Source organism: Indicator indicator, chromosome 11, assembly GCF_027791375.1.
Source record: "Indicator indicator isolate 239-I01 chromosome 11, UM_Iind_1.1, whole genome shotgun sequence".
Lineage (NCBI taxonomy): Eukaryota > Metazoa > Chordata > Aves > Piciformes > Indicatoridae > Indicator > Indicator indicator.
The window spans coordinates 15,220,683-15,243,302 of NC_072020.1; the positions used below are offsets into that span (position 1 = coordinate 15,220,683).

Genomic DNA, 22,620 nt, shown 5'->3' on the forward strand with positions numbered 1-22,620 from the left:
TGCTAAATGTCACTTAAAAATTAGTTGTTTGTTTTGTTGTTTTTTTTTTTTTTAATGCAGAATTGAAAAATCAAGCCTGTGTGTGGGTCAGTAAAATGATCCCCAGTGTCAATACTCAAACTTGTGTGTTAGTTTCAAAGCACTCCAGCAAACCATGCAAGAGGAATGCTCACCAGAGGACTACTTCGAATGGAGCTTGCTCTTGAAGAATAACTGTACTCAGATGGCTAAAAGTTATGAAGAATATTATCACAATTTTCATAGATTTTTGTCTCCAGAAAAGAAAAATAATTAAAGAAACAACCAAAAGCCTATTACACTTACAGTGCGAGAACTATATGAGCTATGCAATCCATCACCACACAAAGATGCCTGAGGAAGAGGGAATGGAACGGTTTTATTCAGTCTCAGAAATAACTGCAGCATGAGCTTATACACTGTATTTCTGCATGTCATGTACTATATCTTATCCTACCTACATGTTTTACAGTTAACATCAAACTTGCTGAAAAAAAAAACATAATTGAAAAAGATTTCCAGTAGCATTTCTTCCTCTAATTATGGATGAACACTTCTAAAATACAAATCTAAGAATTTCCTAGAAAAATATTTTTTTTAAAATACCAAATCCTAACTATTTTCAGAAGAAAATTAAATTAAATACTTGAGCTGCAATTTGATTTTCACTGTCCTGAAGCATTAAGAAGTTACAATCTGCCCTGGGAACTGAAGCCAAATTATAAGTTTTCTAGTTCTACTTTGTGCTCTCCCATGCAGGTTTTCCTGACAGAGATTATTTCAAGGTGCCAGTCTGAAATCTATTTATGCAGTGAATAATAAAAGCAGCTCTGCCCAACACAATTAAAAACACGTTAAAAGAAAATTACAGTCTCATGCTACTTTATCCCTACCTACGGATCTCTAGCAGCAATTAGAATTACGTGTAATAGCAGTCATTACAACAACCCCATGCAACGCTACAGCCTTGGGCAAGTATGGCTGCAAAGCTGTCTGACAGAAAGGGACCCGGGGTTGTAACCAGCAAGTGGCTGAATATAAGCCAGCAGTGTGTGCCCAGGTGGCAAAGAAAGCCAATTGTATGCTGGCTTGCATTAGAAATAGTGTGACCAGCAGGAGTAGGGAAGTGATTGTGCCCCTGTACTTGGCATTGGTGAGGCCACAGCTCAAAAATTGTGTTCAGTTTTGGGCACCTCAACACAAAAGACATTGGGGCAGTGAAGTGGGTGCAATGAAGAGCAACTAAGCTAGTGAACAGCTTGGAGAATGAGTCTTATGAATAGCTGCTGAGGGATCTGAGGCTGTTCAGTTTGAGGAAGAGGAGGCTGAAGGTAGACCTTATCACCCTCTAAAAATACCTGAAAGGACAATACAGTGGGTAGGTGCTAGTCTCTTATCACAGGTCATTAGTGATAGAACAAGAAGGAATGGCCTCAAGTTGCACCAGGGTAAATTTAGGGTAGAGAACAGGAAAAAAAAATTTTCACTGAAAGAGCGGTCAAGCATTGGAACAGGCTGCCCAGGGACGTAGTTGAGTCGCTATCCCTGGGTATGTTTAAAGGTCATTTAGATGTGGCACTTAACAATATGGTTTAGTGGTGAAATTGGGAAAGCAGGGTTAATGGTTGGACCTGATGATCAAGGGTCTTTTCTATGATTCTATGATTATGGTTTGGCTTGCTCACTGGACCTTATAATGTTTTCCTGAGAATATGCACAAAGCCAAACCCAGTAAATTATCTGTTTGCAATTTAAATATGGCTTCTTATGTGAAAATATTTAAAGTATAGTTACCATAAATTTCTGCTATCTCCTGACAATGATATTTCACATTCAAATGTTTAACTTCATGAAGTACTTCTTTTAGTATTATACATGCAGTTATTTAGTATGCTTGGATCAACTTGTTCTAACCCCAGCATTCTTCAACAGCATTGCTGTAGTCATAAACTTTCTGTAACAAAATCAGTAAAACTGCAACTACTAAAATACTTCAAAGAGGCAATTGAATAATCTTAAAAAAAAAGAAACATAATGCCTTCACAAAATGGCACACACAAGCTGCAGCTTTATTTAAAAACATGAGGAAAAATACACATGTAATGCTGTCAAGCCTCATGGCCATACAATGCAAATTGAAGGCAACCATGCAAGTGGTGCTTACGAACCAAACTGATACTTCTTATCAAACCACTGTTCACAGAAGGAGACACCTATGAAGAAAAGTGTAATTTTGTACTTGAGGGCCATTTAAAAATCTAACGATAAGGAAGATCTTATTTTACATTGTACTAACCCTGTAACTCCTAGTTGTTGCCACTGGATCACTGTACAGAGAAGATGACTGTTGTGAGAAGAACAGAAGTAGTCAGAATTTTTTTCTATGTACATTACTTTTTAAAACTATTCCTCTAGATTCCTGCAAAGTTTTGAAGATTGAAATACTAAAGACAGAATTTTAAGACAATTGTGCACGAACCCTCCAAGAAAACCCATTACCTTTGAAATCAATCCAAACCATTAATTGAACTACCCATCTCATGACAGACTTATCAGTACTGTAGAAGGAAGTAGTATATTGGTACTCAACCTCTAAGACTTTTTGTATGTTTTTTGTTTGTTTTTTAAACCAGGACTTTGAAAAGGCAAATGTTCCAGCTGCTCGGTGCTTTTTGTTAAGTCATACAGCAATAAGGAAACAGAAACTATTTTAAATATAGCACCTCATGTATGCAGAACACAGAAAAACTTGCATCTTACCCTTTTATTTTATGTAAGGCAACTCTTAAAAGCAAGAATACAATTGTAACTACTGTTAGATGTAATAATTTCCAGTGTTAAAGAAGGACAGAGTGATGTTTGCTTCGTACAGCATAAGTAAGTGTAAGCAAATGTAAGCATTTTACATACATTAAAACAAAAATAACATAGAAAGAGGAAACAGACCCGAGTATGGTAGGAAGTAACTGGTTTACTGTATCTAAGGCTGCTATAATTTCTTGGATCATAATAAGTTCCACTCTGGGGGGGAGAAAAGGAAAAGAGAAAACAAGGGTTGCATTTGTAGATCTTGTAAATGAAAGTTCTATCATCTCAACACTGTCCAAATGATCCCAAGCTTGGAACTTACACAGAATGCTGTGAGAATTTTCACTATGGTTGACTCAAAATTCTTTTAACTTTCTCAAGTAAAGCATAACCCACACCCAAAAGTTCTTCTGCACTCTGTATATCACTATTATCTATATTTTTACTACCATGCCCAACCAAACTAGTAAAAAGTTTTGTGTTTTTTTCCTACCTAATAAATAAGAAAACTCTGAGAAGTTTATCTAAACCCTGATGAGTGAAGCATGAAATAAATGAAAAATACATTTGACAGAACTTGCTAATAATATGTACAATTATTTGGACTTCTTAAATATTATATATATAAAAATACATATATATGAAAAATACATATAATATTATACATTATATGCCATCTTGAATCAGGACATCTGGGGAGAGAGGGCAGAAATTCCTAAGAAATGCATGGAGGATGGATATGTATATGACGAGCATTACATTGTAGCCTAACAATGCTCTTTCCCCTAAGCATGTGTGCTGAGACCCTAACAATTACACTTTTTCTTACTTCTGTTAGGTTTTGATACTTCCTACACAAATTGTACATATATATGTATGAAAAAAATATACACATATAAAGAAGGAAAATCAGAGCTGAAGACATGGCAAGAAGTAGTCCTTTCAGAATGCAGTGCTTCCTATCTCAATGAACCACAAGTAGCAGAAAGACTCAATTTAAGAACTGATGGAACAGGAAAACAGAACCTCAGAAGTGCACAGAGGAATGCTGTAACACCAAATAAGTAAATACAAAAATTATTTCAGCCTTGTCTCAACACAGACTTGGACCTGTGCTCTGATTCCCACAGTCCCTGAAGCAATTTCTAATTCATCAGTGTGAAAACCCTCCACAGAATTATATCCAAAAGATTTAATTTCTCGGCACTATATTCAAATAGGTTACACACTGAAATGTCTAGAACGCCTTCTGGAAGATCACAGTCATCTGTGTGCCTTTCTCAACTATTCACTTTTTTACCATCAAGGTTTAGTAAATTCCAAATGGTTTCCATCTATACCTAAAGTATCTCTATCCAATAGGGGACAAAGTGTGAAAACAGAACATGTATGCCCATCCTGACTGAAATAAACCTTAATCCACAAAAGTGCCACTTAAGTATTTCCAAGAGCCTTCACCAGAATATGATTCAGCTGATTCCATTCATGGGATTCTAGTACCATAAGCACAGTTTCAAATGCTCCAGGTCAGTTTGGTCAATGCTAGAGGCTTCTTTTTTTCCCCCTGAAAACATGCATGCATATGTCAGCAAGCTAATAAAATTTATCCATAATGGTATTGACATGGAACTTTACAGATAGTCAGTATATTTATAATAAATATTATAGTAGAAAACTAACCAATAAATCTTTATGGGAATACACAGCTTTCTTCTTTGAACTGTGAGATTCACTGTAAGCATGACTCTAAGAATAAAATTTTGAAAATTAATACCACTGTGTAACAGTATCTTCAACCTTAAAATATATAACTTAAGATTTTTATCACCTACAAGGGAAATGCCACTGAAAATTATAACTACATGATTTGAATAGAGCATACATCTATTGCTGTGTAAAGAAAAAATTATAAGTGAAACCATAACCAACCTTATCTCTGATTTACACAGACTTGACTTAAGCCAGTGTTGACATTTCACAAAAAAAAAATTAAGATCAATAAAAACTAAAAAACCTTAACATTACAGACTAGGCAAACACAATGTAGTATTTGAAGTATCTGTAGCTAATGCAGATAACACTGCTGTTAAAACAAATTCAGCTTTTTAAGCTGCTTATATATTCCCTTCAGTGGTACTTGGTGCTTCTCTTTGCTTAAAGAGACACATGCAAATCTTACTTGGCATAATACCCATCTAATGCACTATACTATCACCTCCTAACAGAATTTAAACAGAATTATACAATCCACCTGCTTTTTCTCATTAGATTAAGGGTTTTTCCCATTAGATTAAGTTAAAGATTCTATATGGAAATGGAGAGTACAAATATATGCACATATACAACTTTTAAAAGTAGTAAATTCTCCAAGTATAATCTGTATGTGTCACTTCACTGTTTAGAAATGACAAGCACTAAGAAGTGCTTTACTGTAAGGCAGCTGTCTGTAATATGTGACTTTGTTAGATTTTCTCCAAGAAAAAGCATAGACATGCATTCTGTGGAAAGTGCTAGAATCATACTGCTATTCTAGGTCTGGAAGTGTGAGAGTACAAATTGATACACTTTCTAAAATCAGCAATTCAGAGTAGCTAGTTAGTGTCACTACACCTTCAAAACACAGTAAAAAAGCATTCTTCAAAGACATGCAAAGTGTTAACATACAGGGACCTTGTATCTTGAAGGTCTATCCTTAGCACTGTCATGCTGAAGTAAAAGAAAATTAATGAAGTTAAAGAAAAAAAAAGGAGATAAAATTACTTTTTCCCCACAGAGAATAACTGAAAATACTTGAAAAGAAATTACAAGAAAATTTATTTTACTAATGATGAAGACCTATACACGAAGGAATGTTATTTATCCAATCTAAAGTACATTCTGAGGATGGAACACCCAACTAATACCATGATTTCACCTAACCAATGCTTTAGTAAAGTAGACACAGAACACACTATGATGTGAACAAACACATCGAAACATGCTCATTCCAGGCTACACACCACAAGATCTCTCCTTCTGGAGGTACTTGCTCTGCTCCTGTGAGATCCACTGACATCCAAAGAACTCTTAAGAATGAAATCGTAAAAATACATCAACATATATAAAATAGAATTATCTTAAAAATAGTAACTGTTAATCTTCACTGAAAGGCACAAAATAACTACAGCACTCAAAGAAATTCCACGTAAGCCTCCCCAAAATGAGCTCAGTTATCTGCCAAGTTCAAGTCCTACTTACTTTACTTAAGGGTAAATTACTTGATCTCTATCTTCACATATTTTGTATGTTAGGCAAGGGCAGATCTAAGCAAACCTGTACCAACTGACAACTTTAGAAAGGTTGCCACATAGCATTATTTTAAATGTTTTTTTCTGTAAACCAATAACTGTTTGCAAAGTAGTCAAAAGTACTTGATTTAAGCAACTTATCTGGTAAAAATATCTGTGATAAATTCCAGAAACACTTAACACTTAGGTTGGGGCAATCCTAGATATCAACACAGGCTGGGGGATGAAGAAATTGAGAGCAGCCCTGCAGAAAAGGACTTGGGGGTTCTGGTGGATGAGCAGCTGGAAGTGAGCCAAGAGTGTGCGCTGGCAGCCCAGGCCATCCCTGGGCTGCATCAAAAGAAGCATGGCCAGCAGATCGAGCGAGGTGATCCTGCCACTTTGCTCTGGTGACACTTCAGCAGGGGTACTGTGTCCAGCCCTGGAGCCCTCAAAACAAGAAAGATGTGGACCTCATAGAGTGGGTCCAGAGGAGGGCCACAAAAATGATCAGGGCCTGGAACACCTTTCCTATAAGAACAGGCTGAGGGATCTGGGGCTGCTCAGCCTGGAGAAGAGAAGGTGCCAGAGGGAGCTAATAGCAGCTTTCCAGTACCTGAAGAGGGCCTGCAAGAAGACTGCAGAGGGAATCTTGACAAATGCCTGCAGTGATATGACAAGGGCAATGGCGTCAAACTAGAGAAAAGTAGATTTAGATTGGAGATTAGGAGGAAGTTCTTTACCATGAGGGTGGTGGACTACTGGAACAAGTTGCTAAGGGAGGTAGTATGTCCATCCTTGGAGATATTCAAGGTCAGACTCTACAAGGTTCTGAGCAACCTGATCTAGCAAAGGATGTCCCTGCTCACTGCAGGGGTGTTAGTCTAGATGACCTTTGGAGGTCATCGATGATTTGCAAGACATTACACAAATTCAGTTAATCAAAGATGACATTTACTGAAACCTCTTCGCAAGTGACAATCCCTTTAAGTCACACACTGCTTACGCCACCTTCCAAAATAAGCAAAACCAAGTCTTTTATTTTAGTAGTTCATCCCTCTCCTGGTCACTATAACCAGATCAATGACAAGCTGATTTCTAGACAGGTCTACTGAAACTAGTAAAACCCTTACAAACCCTCAATGAAACCACTCTTCAGCACCATAGAGGACTTGAAGAGGATATAGAAGAGCCTATATAATACAATAAATACTACTATTAGCTGTCTTTGGGATACCTTGCATCATTTACGTAAGCCTTTGCCACTAAAGAATAACATATCCTCACAGTTTCAAAGAAATAAAGTCCTGCATCAAACCAAACTCTCTTCAAATCCTATCCTAAGGTGATAATACTTTTTCTTCCACAAATATGGGAACGGAATATCTAAGTGCAAGGAAAGCCACAGCAGTGAGCAGATGGCCATCAGCATCAGTTTGGAATGAAAGCCTACATTAGAAATTAGTATTGCTCATCTTCAGAAAGTGGCATGGCTTCGGGACGACTCTGAGTCAGCAATACTGTTCACTTTAAGTAAAATTTGCCTGTTTGCAGAGTTTGAAACAGGAAAAACAGGAAAGATTTATCTTTTTTTTCCCCATTAGGCTTATCTGACTGGACCAGTATGGTTTATCTGACTGGACCAGTGTTTGCTCATTAATAGCATTTTCATATCTAACTATTGGACCTGATGTGTAATAAGAAGACAACTGACAACTTACATGGGAATCTTAATACTCCACCATTTCAAGACAAACCAACTAATTCTTACTGGCCAGCAACATCTAAAGCTGAAGTGAATACAATTACTCAGCTTTTAGAAAAAAAGAAATAAATCATACTACAGGATGGTACTTAAAATTGCCATTAAATAGATGCTATTCCAAACAATTGATTATTGAACTACATATATTTCCAGTTTCCAAAACACCTACTGAATTATTTTCAGCAATGAAAATATCCTGCAAATAAATTATGTAGAAAAGCGAATGAAAAAAAAAAGGCAGGAGGTGTTTACCGCAGAACTTCTTCTCTGTTTAAATGCAAAGATGGAAATACACAGCCAACATTGTTAACATTGATGGAAACGAACTTCAACATTATATGAGACTTAAAATATTGACTTCAAAACTGCAAATACTTGAAAGACTTAAAGCATTCTCCTTTCCCTGAGAAAATTAAACCAAACCCCCCAAGCTTTGTTGTTGTTTTAAATGCCATGGTGGAAAAGAAAAATTATACAGTTTGAACACAAACCAAATATGAATGTCGACTGGACCGGTGAGAATACCTGGCCCTCTCTGAATCTTCCTGAGAAAGAAGAAATGCAGAGTTATTTCACAGAAGAAAAAAAAAAGACTAAGTAAAAGCAAGCAAAGGTGAGCAACATGCTGTAAGCATTTTAATGCTATGTATTATTTTGAATAAATCATCATGGCAAGTGAACTCATTCAAGCCAGAAAACCTGTGATTTCATCTGATTTGGGTTAAATATGCCAAGCTACCACATTAGGAGATGCAAATAGGGGGGTTAGTATAATTAATAATGTTCAGTAATCCATCTTTTTTTGCAGAAAAAAGAAGTATGATATTTTTCTTTTAAAATAAAAAAATGACACAGAAATAATAAAAGTTAAAACTACAAAATTACATTGGTAAGAAATCCGCTATATAATTAGTACAGTCAGGGGAGTTAGACTAGATAGTCTTTCAAGGTTCCTTCCAACCCCTAATGTTCTGTGATTTTTACAAAGATACTTTAGCCGAGATAGAGATGATTATTCCCAGTTTCTTCATACATATTTCAGATTTTCTCCTCTATTAGAGGAACAAAGCTCCTTAAGCAAATTGATCAGTTTTAAGTTCTGTAGGTAGTTCTGCTCTGCAATGACAATGTGGAGCACATTATTATTGTTATTAAACCCAACTTGTAACATTTGGGGGAGGACAACTAGCTAAGGCACCTTAATATCTTTTGTTCTGTTGAAAGATCAGAGAACGTTCATTTTGGCTCCCACAAAGGAACAGTTGAGGAATAGCAGGACAAAAATACATCCAATTTAAAGTCAAGCATTAAAATGTTTCACATGCCATAAGCTTCTCAAACTTTAAATTACAATAGGTAAGAATTTTAAGAATAACTTTGTAACTGCCCCATTTGAAAGTGATGAAAGGACTCTAAAACTAGGATTCCTTCCTTAAGTGACTTACTTCCTACAGGTTTTAATATCAAACTATTCTAAAGATTGCAAGCCAGTTACCTTTAGAGTTAAAAGCTCTGCCTCCAGATGGTAGAGGATATGTAAAAGCTAAAGCTGGCTTTCATACTGGCTGTGGTCACATTGTTATTTTCTGCATTATCACTGGATACATTAACTAGGTGAAAATTATTCTGTGACATAAAGAGGCCTCATTAATATTCTGCAAGAGAACAATTTCCCAAAGAGAATAAAAGAGGTTCAATTAATAATGACATTTTACAATTTCCCTTTCTATAGTGTCCACTTTGAGGTTTAAAATGAGTATTTGTGCCCATATAACTTTTTGATGTCTTACAGTCAGGTCACTACCAATTTTAAAAAGACCTTGTGTCTGTGGTCTAAAAGGACTTGTGACTTGTTGGTTATTTAGGTATTTATATATGAGTCCTCTTAACTGCCAGTGTAACAGACCAGATAGCAATATGCTCCTACAGTGCAAAACTTCAGATTCTGGTACCCGAAGTAAATGACCTACAGAAGAGAGTAACAAGTCTTTCCCTGACATACAGTCCAAACCCAGGCAGCCAGTGTATTCAGGGCAAGGGATCAAGTACTACAGTACATTCTGCAAAGAGATTGCTGCTGCCATCACACCAATACTTATCACTCCTGATTTCTAAGAATTTAAGTTTGAAATATGCATTTTATCAAAGATTAGGTGTCCCAGTTCAGGAAAGGAATGCACATCTGCTCACAAACATCATGCAGCAGATGTTCCTGTTGTGAGTGTAAAAAACTAGTTCAATTTGAAGTGAAAAATCTGTGTTCCACAAGTTGGAATACCTGCCACCCCAGCAAAAAAAAGCATTCAACTGTACATTCCACCAAGAGGTAACAGAAACCTATGGTGTTCTTGAAAAAGAACATGAGAACTAATATACACACAAATGTCATCTGTGCAGAGACCATAAAGTCTGAAAAACTTCTGCTAACATATATTTAATGACAGTCCTATGATTTCTCAGCAGAAGTGTCCATTCTCTGTCATGGGGTAAATCATGGCTTATCTCAGCAGCACGTATTACTTAAATCTTCTTGACTCATAAAACGAATGCTTCCCTAAAAACAAAAAAAACTCACACCTGCCCTGTGACTTTTTAGGGGGCACATGAAGCTTGTGACAGAAACCCTACGCAAACATTGCACTAAATTAATATAAATTGAACAGCAGCTTCCTCAGATTGGAGCTCAAGTACCTCTACTCCTTCCTGTTTAGTGGATTTCACCTAAATAAATTAGCAGTCAAATCTTTTATCATTGAAAATGAAGGGTAAAGGATAGAAGTGATGCATGGGGTGTTGGTTTTATTTTTGAGTTTGGAAGTTTTTTGTTACATTACTCACAGAGGAAACAAGTAAGTGCTAGTCTGGAAAGTAAACAACACGAACCTTGGAGGTGTACTGAAATAAAAACATTTATTATTGAAAAGATGTTTATCTAGACTGGAATTAATGGAGCTTTATCTTAAATAATTTATGTCTTTAAGCCAGCACACAGCAGAAACAAAAAACATTTCTAAGAAAAGCATCTCATTTCATAGCTGGTCTCGCTGCCATAAAGTACTCTGCATATCCACAGCTATGTATAGTTTATACGTAATTGCTTTCAGGAACAAAACACTTTGAAATGGCACACAGCAAACCATTAGTAAATTACTTCCTCCAAATCCTAAGTTAGTTCTGAGTGGCAAGAACGTGCACAACAGGTGGTTTTAGCCTACCATCCATTTCTGGATATGAGCCCATTTTCTATCGTATGAGTGCTGAGAAAACTACAAAATGTAAAAACAAAAACAAACAAACCATTTACAATAAGATTAGTCATCACATAAGACTGGATTCCTAAATTAAAAAAAAATTGAAAATTAAAAATTGGAAAAAATCTAAGTTAATTGCAATGTAATCTTCAGGATAATATCAGATACCCACAGCAGTTACAAAACTGGACATATGAAATAATTACAAATGTATAAAATTGAGGTAAAAACATGGTTTGCAAATTGCATTTTTTATTACTGCAGCAAACTCCCCCTCACAATTCAGCCTTTACATGGATTTGAAGGCAGTCACAGCAGATACTAAATTCTCAATCTTTTGCATGCTATGTCAAAACCTGAATTAAATTCAATAATCATGAAATAACCAAAAGGCTGAAAATCTATTTTGTAGGAGAAATGTGTGGAGTAACATATAGCTGCATGTTTGTTTGTTTATAAAATAAAGATCCTGACAGAAATTATTTATTGTTAATACTTTCAGTATAATCCACATGGGAAGAAATCGAGAACTGTATATACAAACTCACATATCCAAATTATCCAGTTACTAAATATATCATAAACACATTAAAAGTAGAAAAAAATCTCTACTCTTTCACAGTTGTTCATCCTATATATGATGTAGGGCACATTTTGAGTCATACTTATTATGTTATTTATTTAAACTGAAAACTGTTCTACTCTGAGTTCTGGACACTGTCATTATATTTACTATTAAAATAAAGTAAAATAGTAATAAGAATACCTCAGCCCTTTTAAATATCCAAATATAAAAGTTTAGATGAATCTTTGTCCAATTCTGATTGCTAACATTGAATTTATTGCATTTGGTAAAGGTAAGGCACCCAAGAGTCTGATTTTTCCTGTAAAGCTAAAATTTAAAAGTCATTAAAATGTTTTATTTTTCATTTGAAAGCAAGAGTTCTAACAGCCTACTCTGTATGGTTGAATTTTTCTACAGTAAGAGCTTAACTATTAATGAAGTTCAAAATGAACGTTCAGATAAGTATTTTGTGAGGTGCTATCTACAGGCAAACACAAAGCAAGGTATCCCTTTAGTTATATAACCTAAGAGGAAACAGGAGAGTATGGGGAAAGAGAGAAGCTAACAGTTGCCTCATGCTGAAAACACTTGCAACACAGCTGAATTACACTGAAAGACAATTTCTGACGCAAGTCCAGAAATAAAACATGTTAAGAATTTCAGAAAAGGTTTGCAGGACCTCCAGATCATTTACACTACCTCTTTTTGCTGTCGCTCCAGCTCTTTCATACGGATATCTCTTGCTTCTGCTCGAGCTGCCCGCTTGGCTGCAAGCCTGGCTTCTGCCTGCAAGCAAAATGAAAATACTGAAAGTTAAACACCTTTTTTCTATAATGGTTTGAGCCTTCAATCTCTTCACAAAAACACAGTAAGATTTAAACATCCCAGCACGTAAGTAGCAACGAAATCAGAGTTCTCAGTATGAAATTTCAGAATAGATACCTAATTCTTTACAGATCTCATTATTAGTCAAAATAACTATGTCAATAAAAGAATGGAGTTCAGAAACAATCTAAAGAATCTAAAAATTCATGTCTTCAGAAATTTAACAGAACTTTGCTTATGCATGATATTCAAACAGGCACATATGCAGGCAGATGATGAATCTTTGACCATAGAAAGTGACTAAAACAAAAAAAAAAAAAAGACAGAATAAAACCAAAGATATTAATCCCATACTGTTCATGTCACATTTAAAGGCTCTGACAATTTGGAATTATTTCAAAAAGCATAAATCACTTAAATGTTGATTGTTGTTGAAAGTAATCCAAAAATCAAATCCATTCTTGGATAAAAACTAAGAAAATAATTTAAAGTTACAGCCACTCAAGAACTAACTTAAACATTCACCATCACAAAAAAGGAACTTCCCTGCTTTTCCATTCAAGCCCTTTTACTCCCAACACTTTCCTCAGACGGAGCTCCAGCACTCACAATCTGATGTAAACCAATTTCACTACCATAGCAGCAAGTTAACAAGAAGAAGAAGCAGCAGTTTTCTGAGTTTTCTGCTGCGCTCGTGAAATGAATTGGCTTGCACAAAGGTCTTCCGAACGCAAGACCCAGCAAAAGAGACAGGCAGGGCAAACAGGAGCGAGACCTCCTCCTTTACAGTGGCACAAAGCTGCTACATCTGCACTACTTGCAAAACCTGGCAGGTACAACTATGTATTGTCTCCACTTCCTAGTCAGCCTCTGCTGAAAAAGAAACACGTGGTCTTGCAGGTCCCAAATGCTACCTCAAATTTAATTGGTTAATTATACAAGGCAATAATTTTTGGCATAAAGCAAATAGTTGAGGAAAACACCAGCTCCATTTTTTCATATTTGAATTATAAGTCGAAAGTTTTCTATTAAATAATTGGAATATTAAATCACTGAAAACAGGTTTTCCACCAAAAAAGTCTACCTAATGTTAATTAAAACTTTGGGAAAGAGCAGAAGCCAAAAATTCAAAACTCTTAACATTCCAAGCATTTAATTTTACAGAACTTCTTAAAAATGTAAAATTCAACAAGATTCTGCATTGCATTAAGGATAGGGTTATTTTCTGCTGTTGCCACTATCACAGCATAGGTTTATCTAAAATATTAGAAGCCTACAAAACTCATGACAATTTCAAGCAACTACCTTTTACTGTGCTTCAGGAAAAAAATAAGTGGGATTTGACTCAGAGTTTAACATTACATTATGTATAAACTACAGGTACAAAAATATCTATCAAACCATGAAAAAGGCAGCAAATGCATTTTAGTTTTTTTATTTAGAATAGTTTGTCTCTCTTACTAAGACTGCTTTTCTAGATCTTGCATACTCAGATGAAGTGATTCCAAGTCTGTGTCAGCACTCTGGACTGTCACAATGCAATCTTTTTTTCAGAGCAATATACAACTACTCTTCGATCTGATGACAGTACACACGAAAACTAGGGAATTCCCATGCAACAGGAAGTCATTTCTCACTTGCAGCCCTACTCTGTCATTGCCTGTAATCATAGCACTGTGGAATGTAAACTTCCACACAGACATGTATGCAGAACAGAAAGGGAAGAATCAAACTCTTTAGCCTTAGATTCTGGCAAGGCATCACCATTAAAGACAGAAAGTTCATTTGTTTCCCGATTCACAATAAAAATCCAGTCACATTTCACCATTCTCCCCCGTCCTATAACCAGAAGACCTTCCAATTTACTACAGCCTTGACAAAATACAAGAGATTTCTGCACACATGTCATTGAATGGATGGCTGACACTGAAGTTAGCAAAAAATTGTTTGGTATTAAATTCATCTAGTTGCTCTGATTAGTAATTAATCAAGATCATCACAAATTAAATTCTTTGAGATAGAAACCACCAGAAATAAACTCTACACATTTTTTTTCTTCTTTATTTTTAATAAATAAAATGACAAATAGTCATGGTATAATGCTTCTCTAATTCAATCAAGTATGTGAATTGAAGATCACTCCAAATACATCACTATCCCTTGTTCATAGGAGCTTAGGAGTCAGCACAGGTTGCTTCCTATAGCTTGCATTAACCAAATTCCAGTCTTAGAAAACTACAGACTGGCCATGAATGCCTTGATTTCAGTGTCATTTGACATTTTTGCCTATACAGTCTTTAGACCAGGCACAAATAAAATGCATTATTGATGATAAAAATAACTTACAATAGCATCTAATTGAAGTACAGCTTCTTAAAAAGTAATGTAACACACCCAATTTCTATTTTTTCCTGAAGTAAAAATTAAATTATGGATTGTCCAAGATCTAGCAAATCTGACAATTCAAAAAGTTCCTAAAGGGGATTCCCAACTGCTAATAATAAATGCCACAGCTGAATTTTCTTCTGCAAATAATAGATGAAGTATCCAAACCTGTCAGAGCCATACCAGTACACTTAGAGTAGTGGCTAGAATAGAAAGAAATTACTAGGATATACATTCTGGAGGGCAAAGAGGAGCCACTAGCTATGGATACATCTATTTGCGTAGCATTCACTCAAAGATGTCATCAAGAAAGGAAATGACTACAGATAAGATCTTTGTAACAAAACAGATTAGGTAGAAAGAAACAAGGGAAAAATTCTTGAGGGCCTTTTTTAGATTAAAAAATTTGCAGTTTTTTTTGCCTTTTTCATATGTATGTAATATTTATACTGCTCCTTATATTTTTATGTTCTATCCTAAGGACAAATATTTGATTTCAAACCAAGTGCCATATCTGCATTTCTTAGGGTATTAGTTCTGCTCTGGGTAACAACACAAAGCCAACTGTTCTGGAATTCTTCATTTCAAAATAGGCACCAAAATATATGACATTAAAAAAAGTTTTCTTGCACCTGTATAAACAGCGTCTTCTCTAGAAAAATATGATTATTCTGTCTGGTTTTAATTAGTATTCACTTAGGTTGGGTTATTCTATTAAAAATCTTTAGTACACAGACGTAGCAAGAGAATGTTTTCCTCTGACAGGTGAATTGGTCAGTTTCCTCATTTTCACCTAAAATCCAATTGCTAACAACTCCTTATGGTCAAGTCAGAAAACCATCTCTTACTCCATTTTTTCATCTTTTATGATATGTACATATTCTGCCACAATCTTTTGAATACCTTTCAAACTATTTTATCTCAACTTCCCGTTTTATCTTAGCTTCCAAAGACAACATTAAGCTCTTCAATTAAACCCAAAATGTTTTAATTAAGAATGAAGGAATGGAGAAAAAGATAAAGGCCAGATTTTAATGTGATTGCCTTTGTAAAGATTTTGTCTGAAGTCTCTCCTTTCTGATGTGTTTCTTCTTAGCCTCTACCCAGCAACGATCATATTCTTCACCAAGGTAAGAAGCATAATAGTAAATAGAATTAACAAAGTAAAAGCTTCCCTCCATGTTAAGCAAAGAGAAGGCTAACATCTGTCTCCATAGTGTAGACAGGCATCTTCCTCCTTCCTTACAAGAGGGAATTCACTAGAAAGTAATAATATTTTTATTTTAGATTTTTGTACTACAGAGAAAGTGATTCACTAATTGGCTAAGATTCAGCATAAAGGCTTCCTAAGTGTAATGATATAGGTTATACCAAAATCTGTTCTTCACTTCTTAAAAAATATAATTGCTTTGCAAATGAAAAATTAGAAAGATTTTGTCATCATGGGCTACAGCACATCTAATACATTCCTCCGTCTATCAAGTAAAGAGCATTGTTCACAGACCCACAGTTTCCTGTGCAGAAATCCCAAGGAAAGAAGGTTTCCTTCTTGCACCAGATGTCAGTGGTGAGGGCATGGCTGTCCCTGCATAGGTAACCTAGCATGTTTCTGGCACAAGCTGTTGGACAGAACACCACAATATTCTGCCAGCTCCAGGAAAACATCAGGAGGAGTATTTTGAAAACATTCACTGTATTTCTTATTGCACTACTACACACTGTTAAATGTGAACACACATTATTTCTTCTGTTGCTCATTCCTTCTCTATTCTCATTTCCACACTTTTTACTCTCCTCATCAACTTTTTCCCTCATGGGCCCAAGGCAACACCATTACCCATGTGCCAAATGTACTTCTAAGGCCTCCTCAGAAACACCCTCCTTCCACTTCTGATGTGCCTACTCTCTCCAGCTGCCTACAAATCAAAGAGTTGAAACAACAAAATCTTAAGGTGCACATGACTTAGCAGTTTAGGTTCTTTATTTCTCATGTCTCTTATTCTTTTTGCCTTTATTATACAAATCCATATGTAGATTAAAAAAATCTCTACAATACTCTCCTACAAAATATATTGAACCACTATTAAAAACATCAGTAAACAAAATTTTGAATTAATACTGAAGTAGAAATGGCCTATTAAAAATGTAAATTATTTCTTAACACAACATTCAAAAATCATCTAGCATCTACAAAGACAATCACTGTGTGAGTCTGAGATTCTTTGGGGGTTTATTTTTCTTAAGAAAAGCTGCACTTGTTTGCAGAGAGAAACACACAGTGAACTTTGAATAGACTCAATGTGACTATGTTAACTGTTTTTAAATTATTGATACAGCCTTCAAACCCTTTAAAATATTGAACTCTTGATTTTTCTACTCTGCCAGTTAAGTAGCATGACTTTTTACCAAAGTAAAAGTGCACAAGTGCACTCTACCTAAAGACTGAGCAAACCAGAGAGTGAATTTTAAATTCAAATGCATCTTTACTCTCTCCCATGAGAAGACACCTCTTACGAGGTGTTTGTAGTAGTTTCCAGAATCATGAGAACAGATCCTGGAAAAATACAGATAAGATGCTTCAAGGAGGAAATCAAGTGAACAGTGATGCAATTGTTGTCCACAAACTCTAGTTCTTTGTCATCTAGACTTATTCATCCCTAAGGAATGAAAGGTTGCTGACGCAAGCATGGAAAAAAAGAATACAAAAGGTAAGCCCTGATTGTCCCTTCAAACTGCTGCTTATCAGGTTGAGGCTGGTGAGATGACAAGGAGTCAGATTCTTTTCACTTTCTGGCATGATGTTCATAGTATCTGAGCTTGAACTGCAGTTGAAGTAAGAACACAGAGGTGACTGAAACCTCTGCCCTTCTTTTTAAGGCTGGCCTTGGAGAAAGAAGTTTCAAGTAATCATAAGAGAGAACTGGTGATGACGGGTTACTGCTGAATATTTAAAAATGAACACAAATGAATTAAAGACAAGTGAAGCTGTGATGCAGATGCCAGTTGAAGATACTCTGTCCATGAAACAACTTTATAATCAGAGAATCTTCACAACAAAACCACATGGAAAACAGATCTTGAGATTGTATACACTGGATGCAGCTGACATTGTGAACATAACCTTAAGAATATGAACTTGAATCCATTTTTTTTTTTGTTTTAAACAAAAAGAAATTACTGCATAAGAACCTGCTCTTAACAGGAGTTCCATCTCTGACTAGACAATCCCTATCTGTATTTGTAAATGTAGAACTTCCCACAAGACAGAAGAAACTGTCTTCCGTACCAGCCGGCTTATATTCTTTGTTAATATGAGAAAGCTAACAGCTTCAGAATCTGTTACAACTAGAAAAGGTACCTGAAGGTGGTTAAAAGGAAACTGTTCATATTTTCAGGAAACAGGCATTTCTAAATTTTAGTAAGAGATTAGCTGACTTCAAATTAACCTTGCTATAATCAGAAGACACTTCCCTTGCCAATACTTCACTTGAATGTATGTGGGTGAACCTACACTCAGGAGTTCCTTTCCTCCTTGCAGGGAACACATGGACAATATACCTAGACCTGCTCCAATTGCTTTAAAACAAACATGAGAAACTGGTAAACTCCTTATCTTTACCAAGGTAAGATTTCAAAACCAACCAACTGCAACTAATCTTATTTAAGACACTGAATGTGCTGATTCCAGAAAAGGATGCCTGTCCCTGGATACATCACTGACTCTTCCCCAGATGCAGTGAGGAATTCATTGCCAGGAAGGATAATACACAACACAGTACAAGTAGGTCCTAAGGAAAGAGGTCTGGTAACTCAGTTCTTGGAATATGGCAACAATTCACTGCAGTGCTGATATTTTAACATACTTGTGCCTTGTTTAAGGGCAGAAGCATTGCACAAGAGCTTGTCTTAATGCAAATACCCACAACAAGGAAAAGATAGGAATGAACACTCTGCATAACAGTGCTCAAGCTACAAGAAGAGAAGGGGAAGAGACACAATCAGCAGAGAGAAAAGTTTTCTGATGCAGAGCAAAGATGGAGAAAATGAAAGAGGCCTCACAGAGAGGAAGTAGTCCCTCAGTTCCTATAGTGGCCCTGTCTTCCATTAAATATCATCATATGAGATGACACAGATTTAACCAGTGCAGAAAAATTACCATATAGAAATTTATTGGATCAGTGTCCAAAGAATTCTTTATACAAAATTTCCTAGAAAGCAGATGTCTGTTGGTACCAGTAGGAAGACAGCAGATTTTGAAATGTCCCCTCAATTTTCTCAAATTGCAGTGGTGAGAAATAGTAAGATTAGTGCTTCCTGAAATGTGAATGTGGGGAAAACAACCTGGAAATGCCATACACTGCACCAGAAGTCTTTCCTAATATTACAAACAATTCTATGATTCTATGAATTCCCAGTGCCATTTTATGACTGCTCCGAATCCCAGAGTACTTCTATGCAGTTTTTCCTTGCAGATCATCTTGAGTGCCAGGTTTTTGTTTCAGTATATTCTGTTTATCATATCTTGATCCTTTGAACACCTTTATAGTAAAGCTTTCTTCACAAGACATGTGACTTCTGGATTATGGACTCAATTCAACCCATCTAAGTAACATCTGGTAAAAAGGTAATTTCAGAAGAGGAAGTTGAGGAACAAAACACACTTTGACAATAAAAAGCTGTGTTGCTGAGATATTGGCCTCAAAACAGCAAAGTGCCTCTACCCTATATCTGTGCACTGAGAACTGGCATGCCCCATGTCAGCAAGGTAACTAAAAATGTTTCCCCTGCGTCAGATGATAAGGCATATGTATGGCACAACAAAAGCAGATGCTATTTAAAGACATAACTTAATTTTGTTAACTGGCCTCTGTAGTTCTACCTGAAGAAAAGCATTCTGCTCCGTTAAAGCAAGTTTTCTTCAGAGTAAGCTGGCTAATACTGAGTTACAGCTACCAATTCAATGACAACAGCTGCTGACATGGGATCTGAGGGCCAGCTTCTCTTACACAGACCAAAGGATTAACAACCTGACAGCGTTACACATTGTGATAATATTCACAATGACAAAACCTTTCACACTATTTTAAAATTTTGTAACGACTTTAAATTAAGACTCTTAAAATGAAACGTGGATGTGGCAACACAAAATAAAAAATGTTGTTATGCACAGCCTCAAAAACATGTATGTAAAGGTAAACCATTTTATTCTGAAATACATTGAATATGTTCTCCCTAACAAGCCATGAAAACTGACCTTTCAAATACAGAGAAATGCCAGAATATTAGAAAGAGAAAAAATAATTTGAGTAAGAAAACTAGAAAGAATATTTAGAGCAATTTAATTCAAATAGGTTTTAAGAATTATCAATAGACGTAAATCAGTTAAAGATACCATGAAATACCTATCTCTTAAATGGCATAGTGCTCATCATAAAAAATGCAGTTATCTTCAGCAGATTTAGATTACTGTCAGAAGACTAAGTTTTACAAGCTTTTCTGCAAGCTGGCTAATTTTCCGATTCATTTTTGACAGAAGGAGAAAGATGTAATATACATTAACCCCTGGAACAGACATTCCGCTCAGTTATCTCAGAGATAACACCTCTAGCTGTGAGATCTAGTATAATGTTTAATTTAGTAATAAGGGGGGGGAAAAACTCGCCATGTTTAATTTATGGTAATGTTTAAATTTTAATTGGGCATGGGAGGGCTGGTGGGGAGATAGCAATGTAAGGGAACCAAGCCCCACAGTAATTTTAAGATATTACATTCTGTTATCAAGACGTTTTTTCCTAGGCTAAGTTGCATGTTGATGTTACTGTACTAGAACCAGGCAGTGAATACTCAAAAGAAATTTAAAGACAGATTTCTTCTCCTTTGTTAACTGTTTTCCTCAATAATGGGAGATGGAACTTGCTGAGTGAGACTGTGGATGACTCAGAGCCCCAGAAAGAACATATCTGGAAGGGTGAGAACTTCCATTAGATTGGTGTGAACAAAGATTTCTGGAAAGTTACCAACTAAATGAAAATTACTTTTTTTTCCTAACAGAGTATTTCCTTTGCCTACAGTCTATGATGACTACATTTGCAAATGCCTACAGAAGCTGTGTTTTCAGACTTGTCACCGACCATTTTGTCTTACATACACATGTATGGATACATTATACACAAACACATACAGGCAACAGTTCACATTACAAGGCCAAAAAGAATCTGCATTATGCTCTCATTTATGTCAAGTAGGGTGAGCAGCTTTGTAGATAGTGTAGCTCAAAGTTTCTGTATACAAACTGCACTAAGGCTTTTGTTTCCAAGTCACAGCATTTCCTCCCAGCGAAACTCAAGTCCAAATAGACATCTGTAAGACTAAATTCCAGCTGCCTCCTTCCTATATCCGGTGGGACAAAATTCCCCTTTGTATCAACTTCTTGTTTAATGTATTTTTAGCTGGTTACCTCCAGCTTTCTCATTTTCAGGTGGTGACTGTTAAGGAAGTCCTGGTATATCACACATATTAGGCTTATTTTGACAGAATTGTGACTCTTCATAGAATATGAAATATTACAAATACATTTTAAAAATGACTGTTACTTGTTCAACACTAATACCCTGTACCTGCAATCTTAAGAATACTGCACACTAGAATGGGATAAATGTGGATTATTTTTTTTTTGAGATAGAAACTGGATTTCTCATTTATCTTTAGGTAAGCATGTAACTATCTGTAGAAACATCTGCTATCTTCAAGTGTGATCCTGTGAAGTTACACTAATCATACAATTAATGCATCATTGTGGCAACATTTCAGTAAATGTGTTTTGATTGAAAATACTCTTAATTTGTATTGATTGTCATACTTTCGGCTAATTATGCTTTTGAATAATTTTGTGTGGATAATGAGATCTCTTTTATCCCTATTTCTGAATTTAAGACAAAGAGATAACAAACCTCTCTGGCAATGTTATTAAGAGCTTCATCTTCTGCAGAAAACCTGTCTTTCACTGGAGTTCTCTTCCGTCCTGATCCAGGAGTTCCCATTCTTATTCTTGGGCTCTGCATTTGCAAAAACAGACAGGAAAAAAGCTCACTTTTCAGATCTGGAATTAAAAACAAAACCATCTACCCCCCAAAATGTAATAAATTTTACAATTCTTCGACTAATTAACACTCAAAGAACCTAGATGCCATTGGCACAAATTTATCCAGCAGTTGTTTTTCTGGGAAAACTTTATCACAAGATCTTCTGGCAGCTTTATAGACCACTGCATCCTACTAGGTGCACACACAGCATTTTCCTACTGAACAGAACCCTTCAGTCTACCTAAAGCTTCAAAGTTACAGACAACCTCCCATTGCTCCAAGATCTGTGACACCTCCTATGTACCCCACCACTTCTCACAGCTACTGAAAATAAGCAAACATTTAGTTTCACAGTTGTGAGGAAAATCCATAGGCAACGAGGGCTTCAAGAATTAAATTTTCAGGGTCATTAGAGCTCTCTCCAAACCAGAAAAGATAGATTCAGCAAACTTTTCAAAGCATCCAAGCAGGTAGATATGGCTTATTTACATTTTAAGGAAGCTGTTCTCATTCAGCTGCAACTGAAAGAGTTCAGTCTTCTACTAAAGTAGAAATTTCACTACAGTGGAAGTCAAACAATTCTAAACAAAGAAACATACAGTCTTTTGCTTAATAAGATTCTTAATCTGGGAGATAAGGAAACATATTAGCATCA

General features: G+C 35.8%; 1 protein-coding gene across 9 annotated transcripts in view; it reads right to left on the reverse strand.

The window, feature by feature from the left end:
• Positions 1 to 21,923, reverse strand: part of LRRFIP2 (LRR binding FLII interacting protein 2) — a 47,097-nt gene extending 25,174 nt beyond the window's left edge. For 6 of the 9 annotated variants that reach the window (XM_054385240.1, XM_054385238.1, XM_054385235.1 and 3 more), the window contains exons 1-2: positions 21,834 to 21,923; positions 12,373 to 12,459 (exon numbers count right to left, since the gene is read on the reverse strand). In XM_054385240.1, coding sequence (XP_054241215.1) covers positions 12,373 to 12,459; positions 21,834 to 21,923 — 177 coding nt within the window. Of the gene's footprint in view, positions 1 to 324; positions 373 to 4,506; positions 4,573 to 8,215; positions 8,261 to 8,348; positions 8,403 to 12,372; positions 12,460 to 21,833 lie in introns of all 9 variants that reach the window. The other 3 variants (XM_054385237.1, XM_054385234.1, XM_054385233.1) reach the window with 2 other exon arrangements.
• Between the last annotated feature and the right edge of the window lie 697 nt (positions 21,924 to 22,620).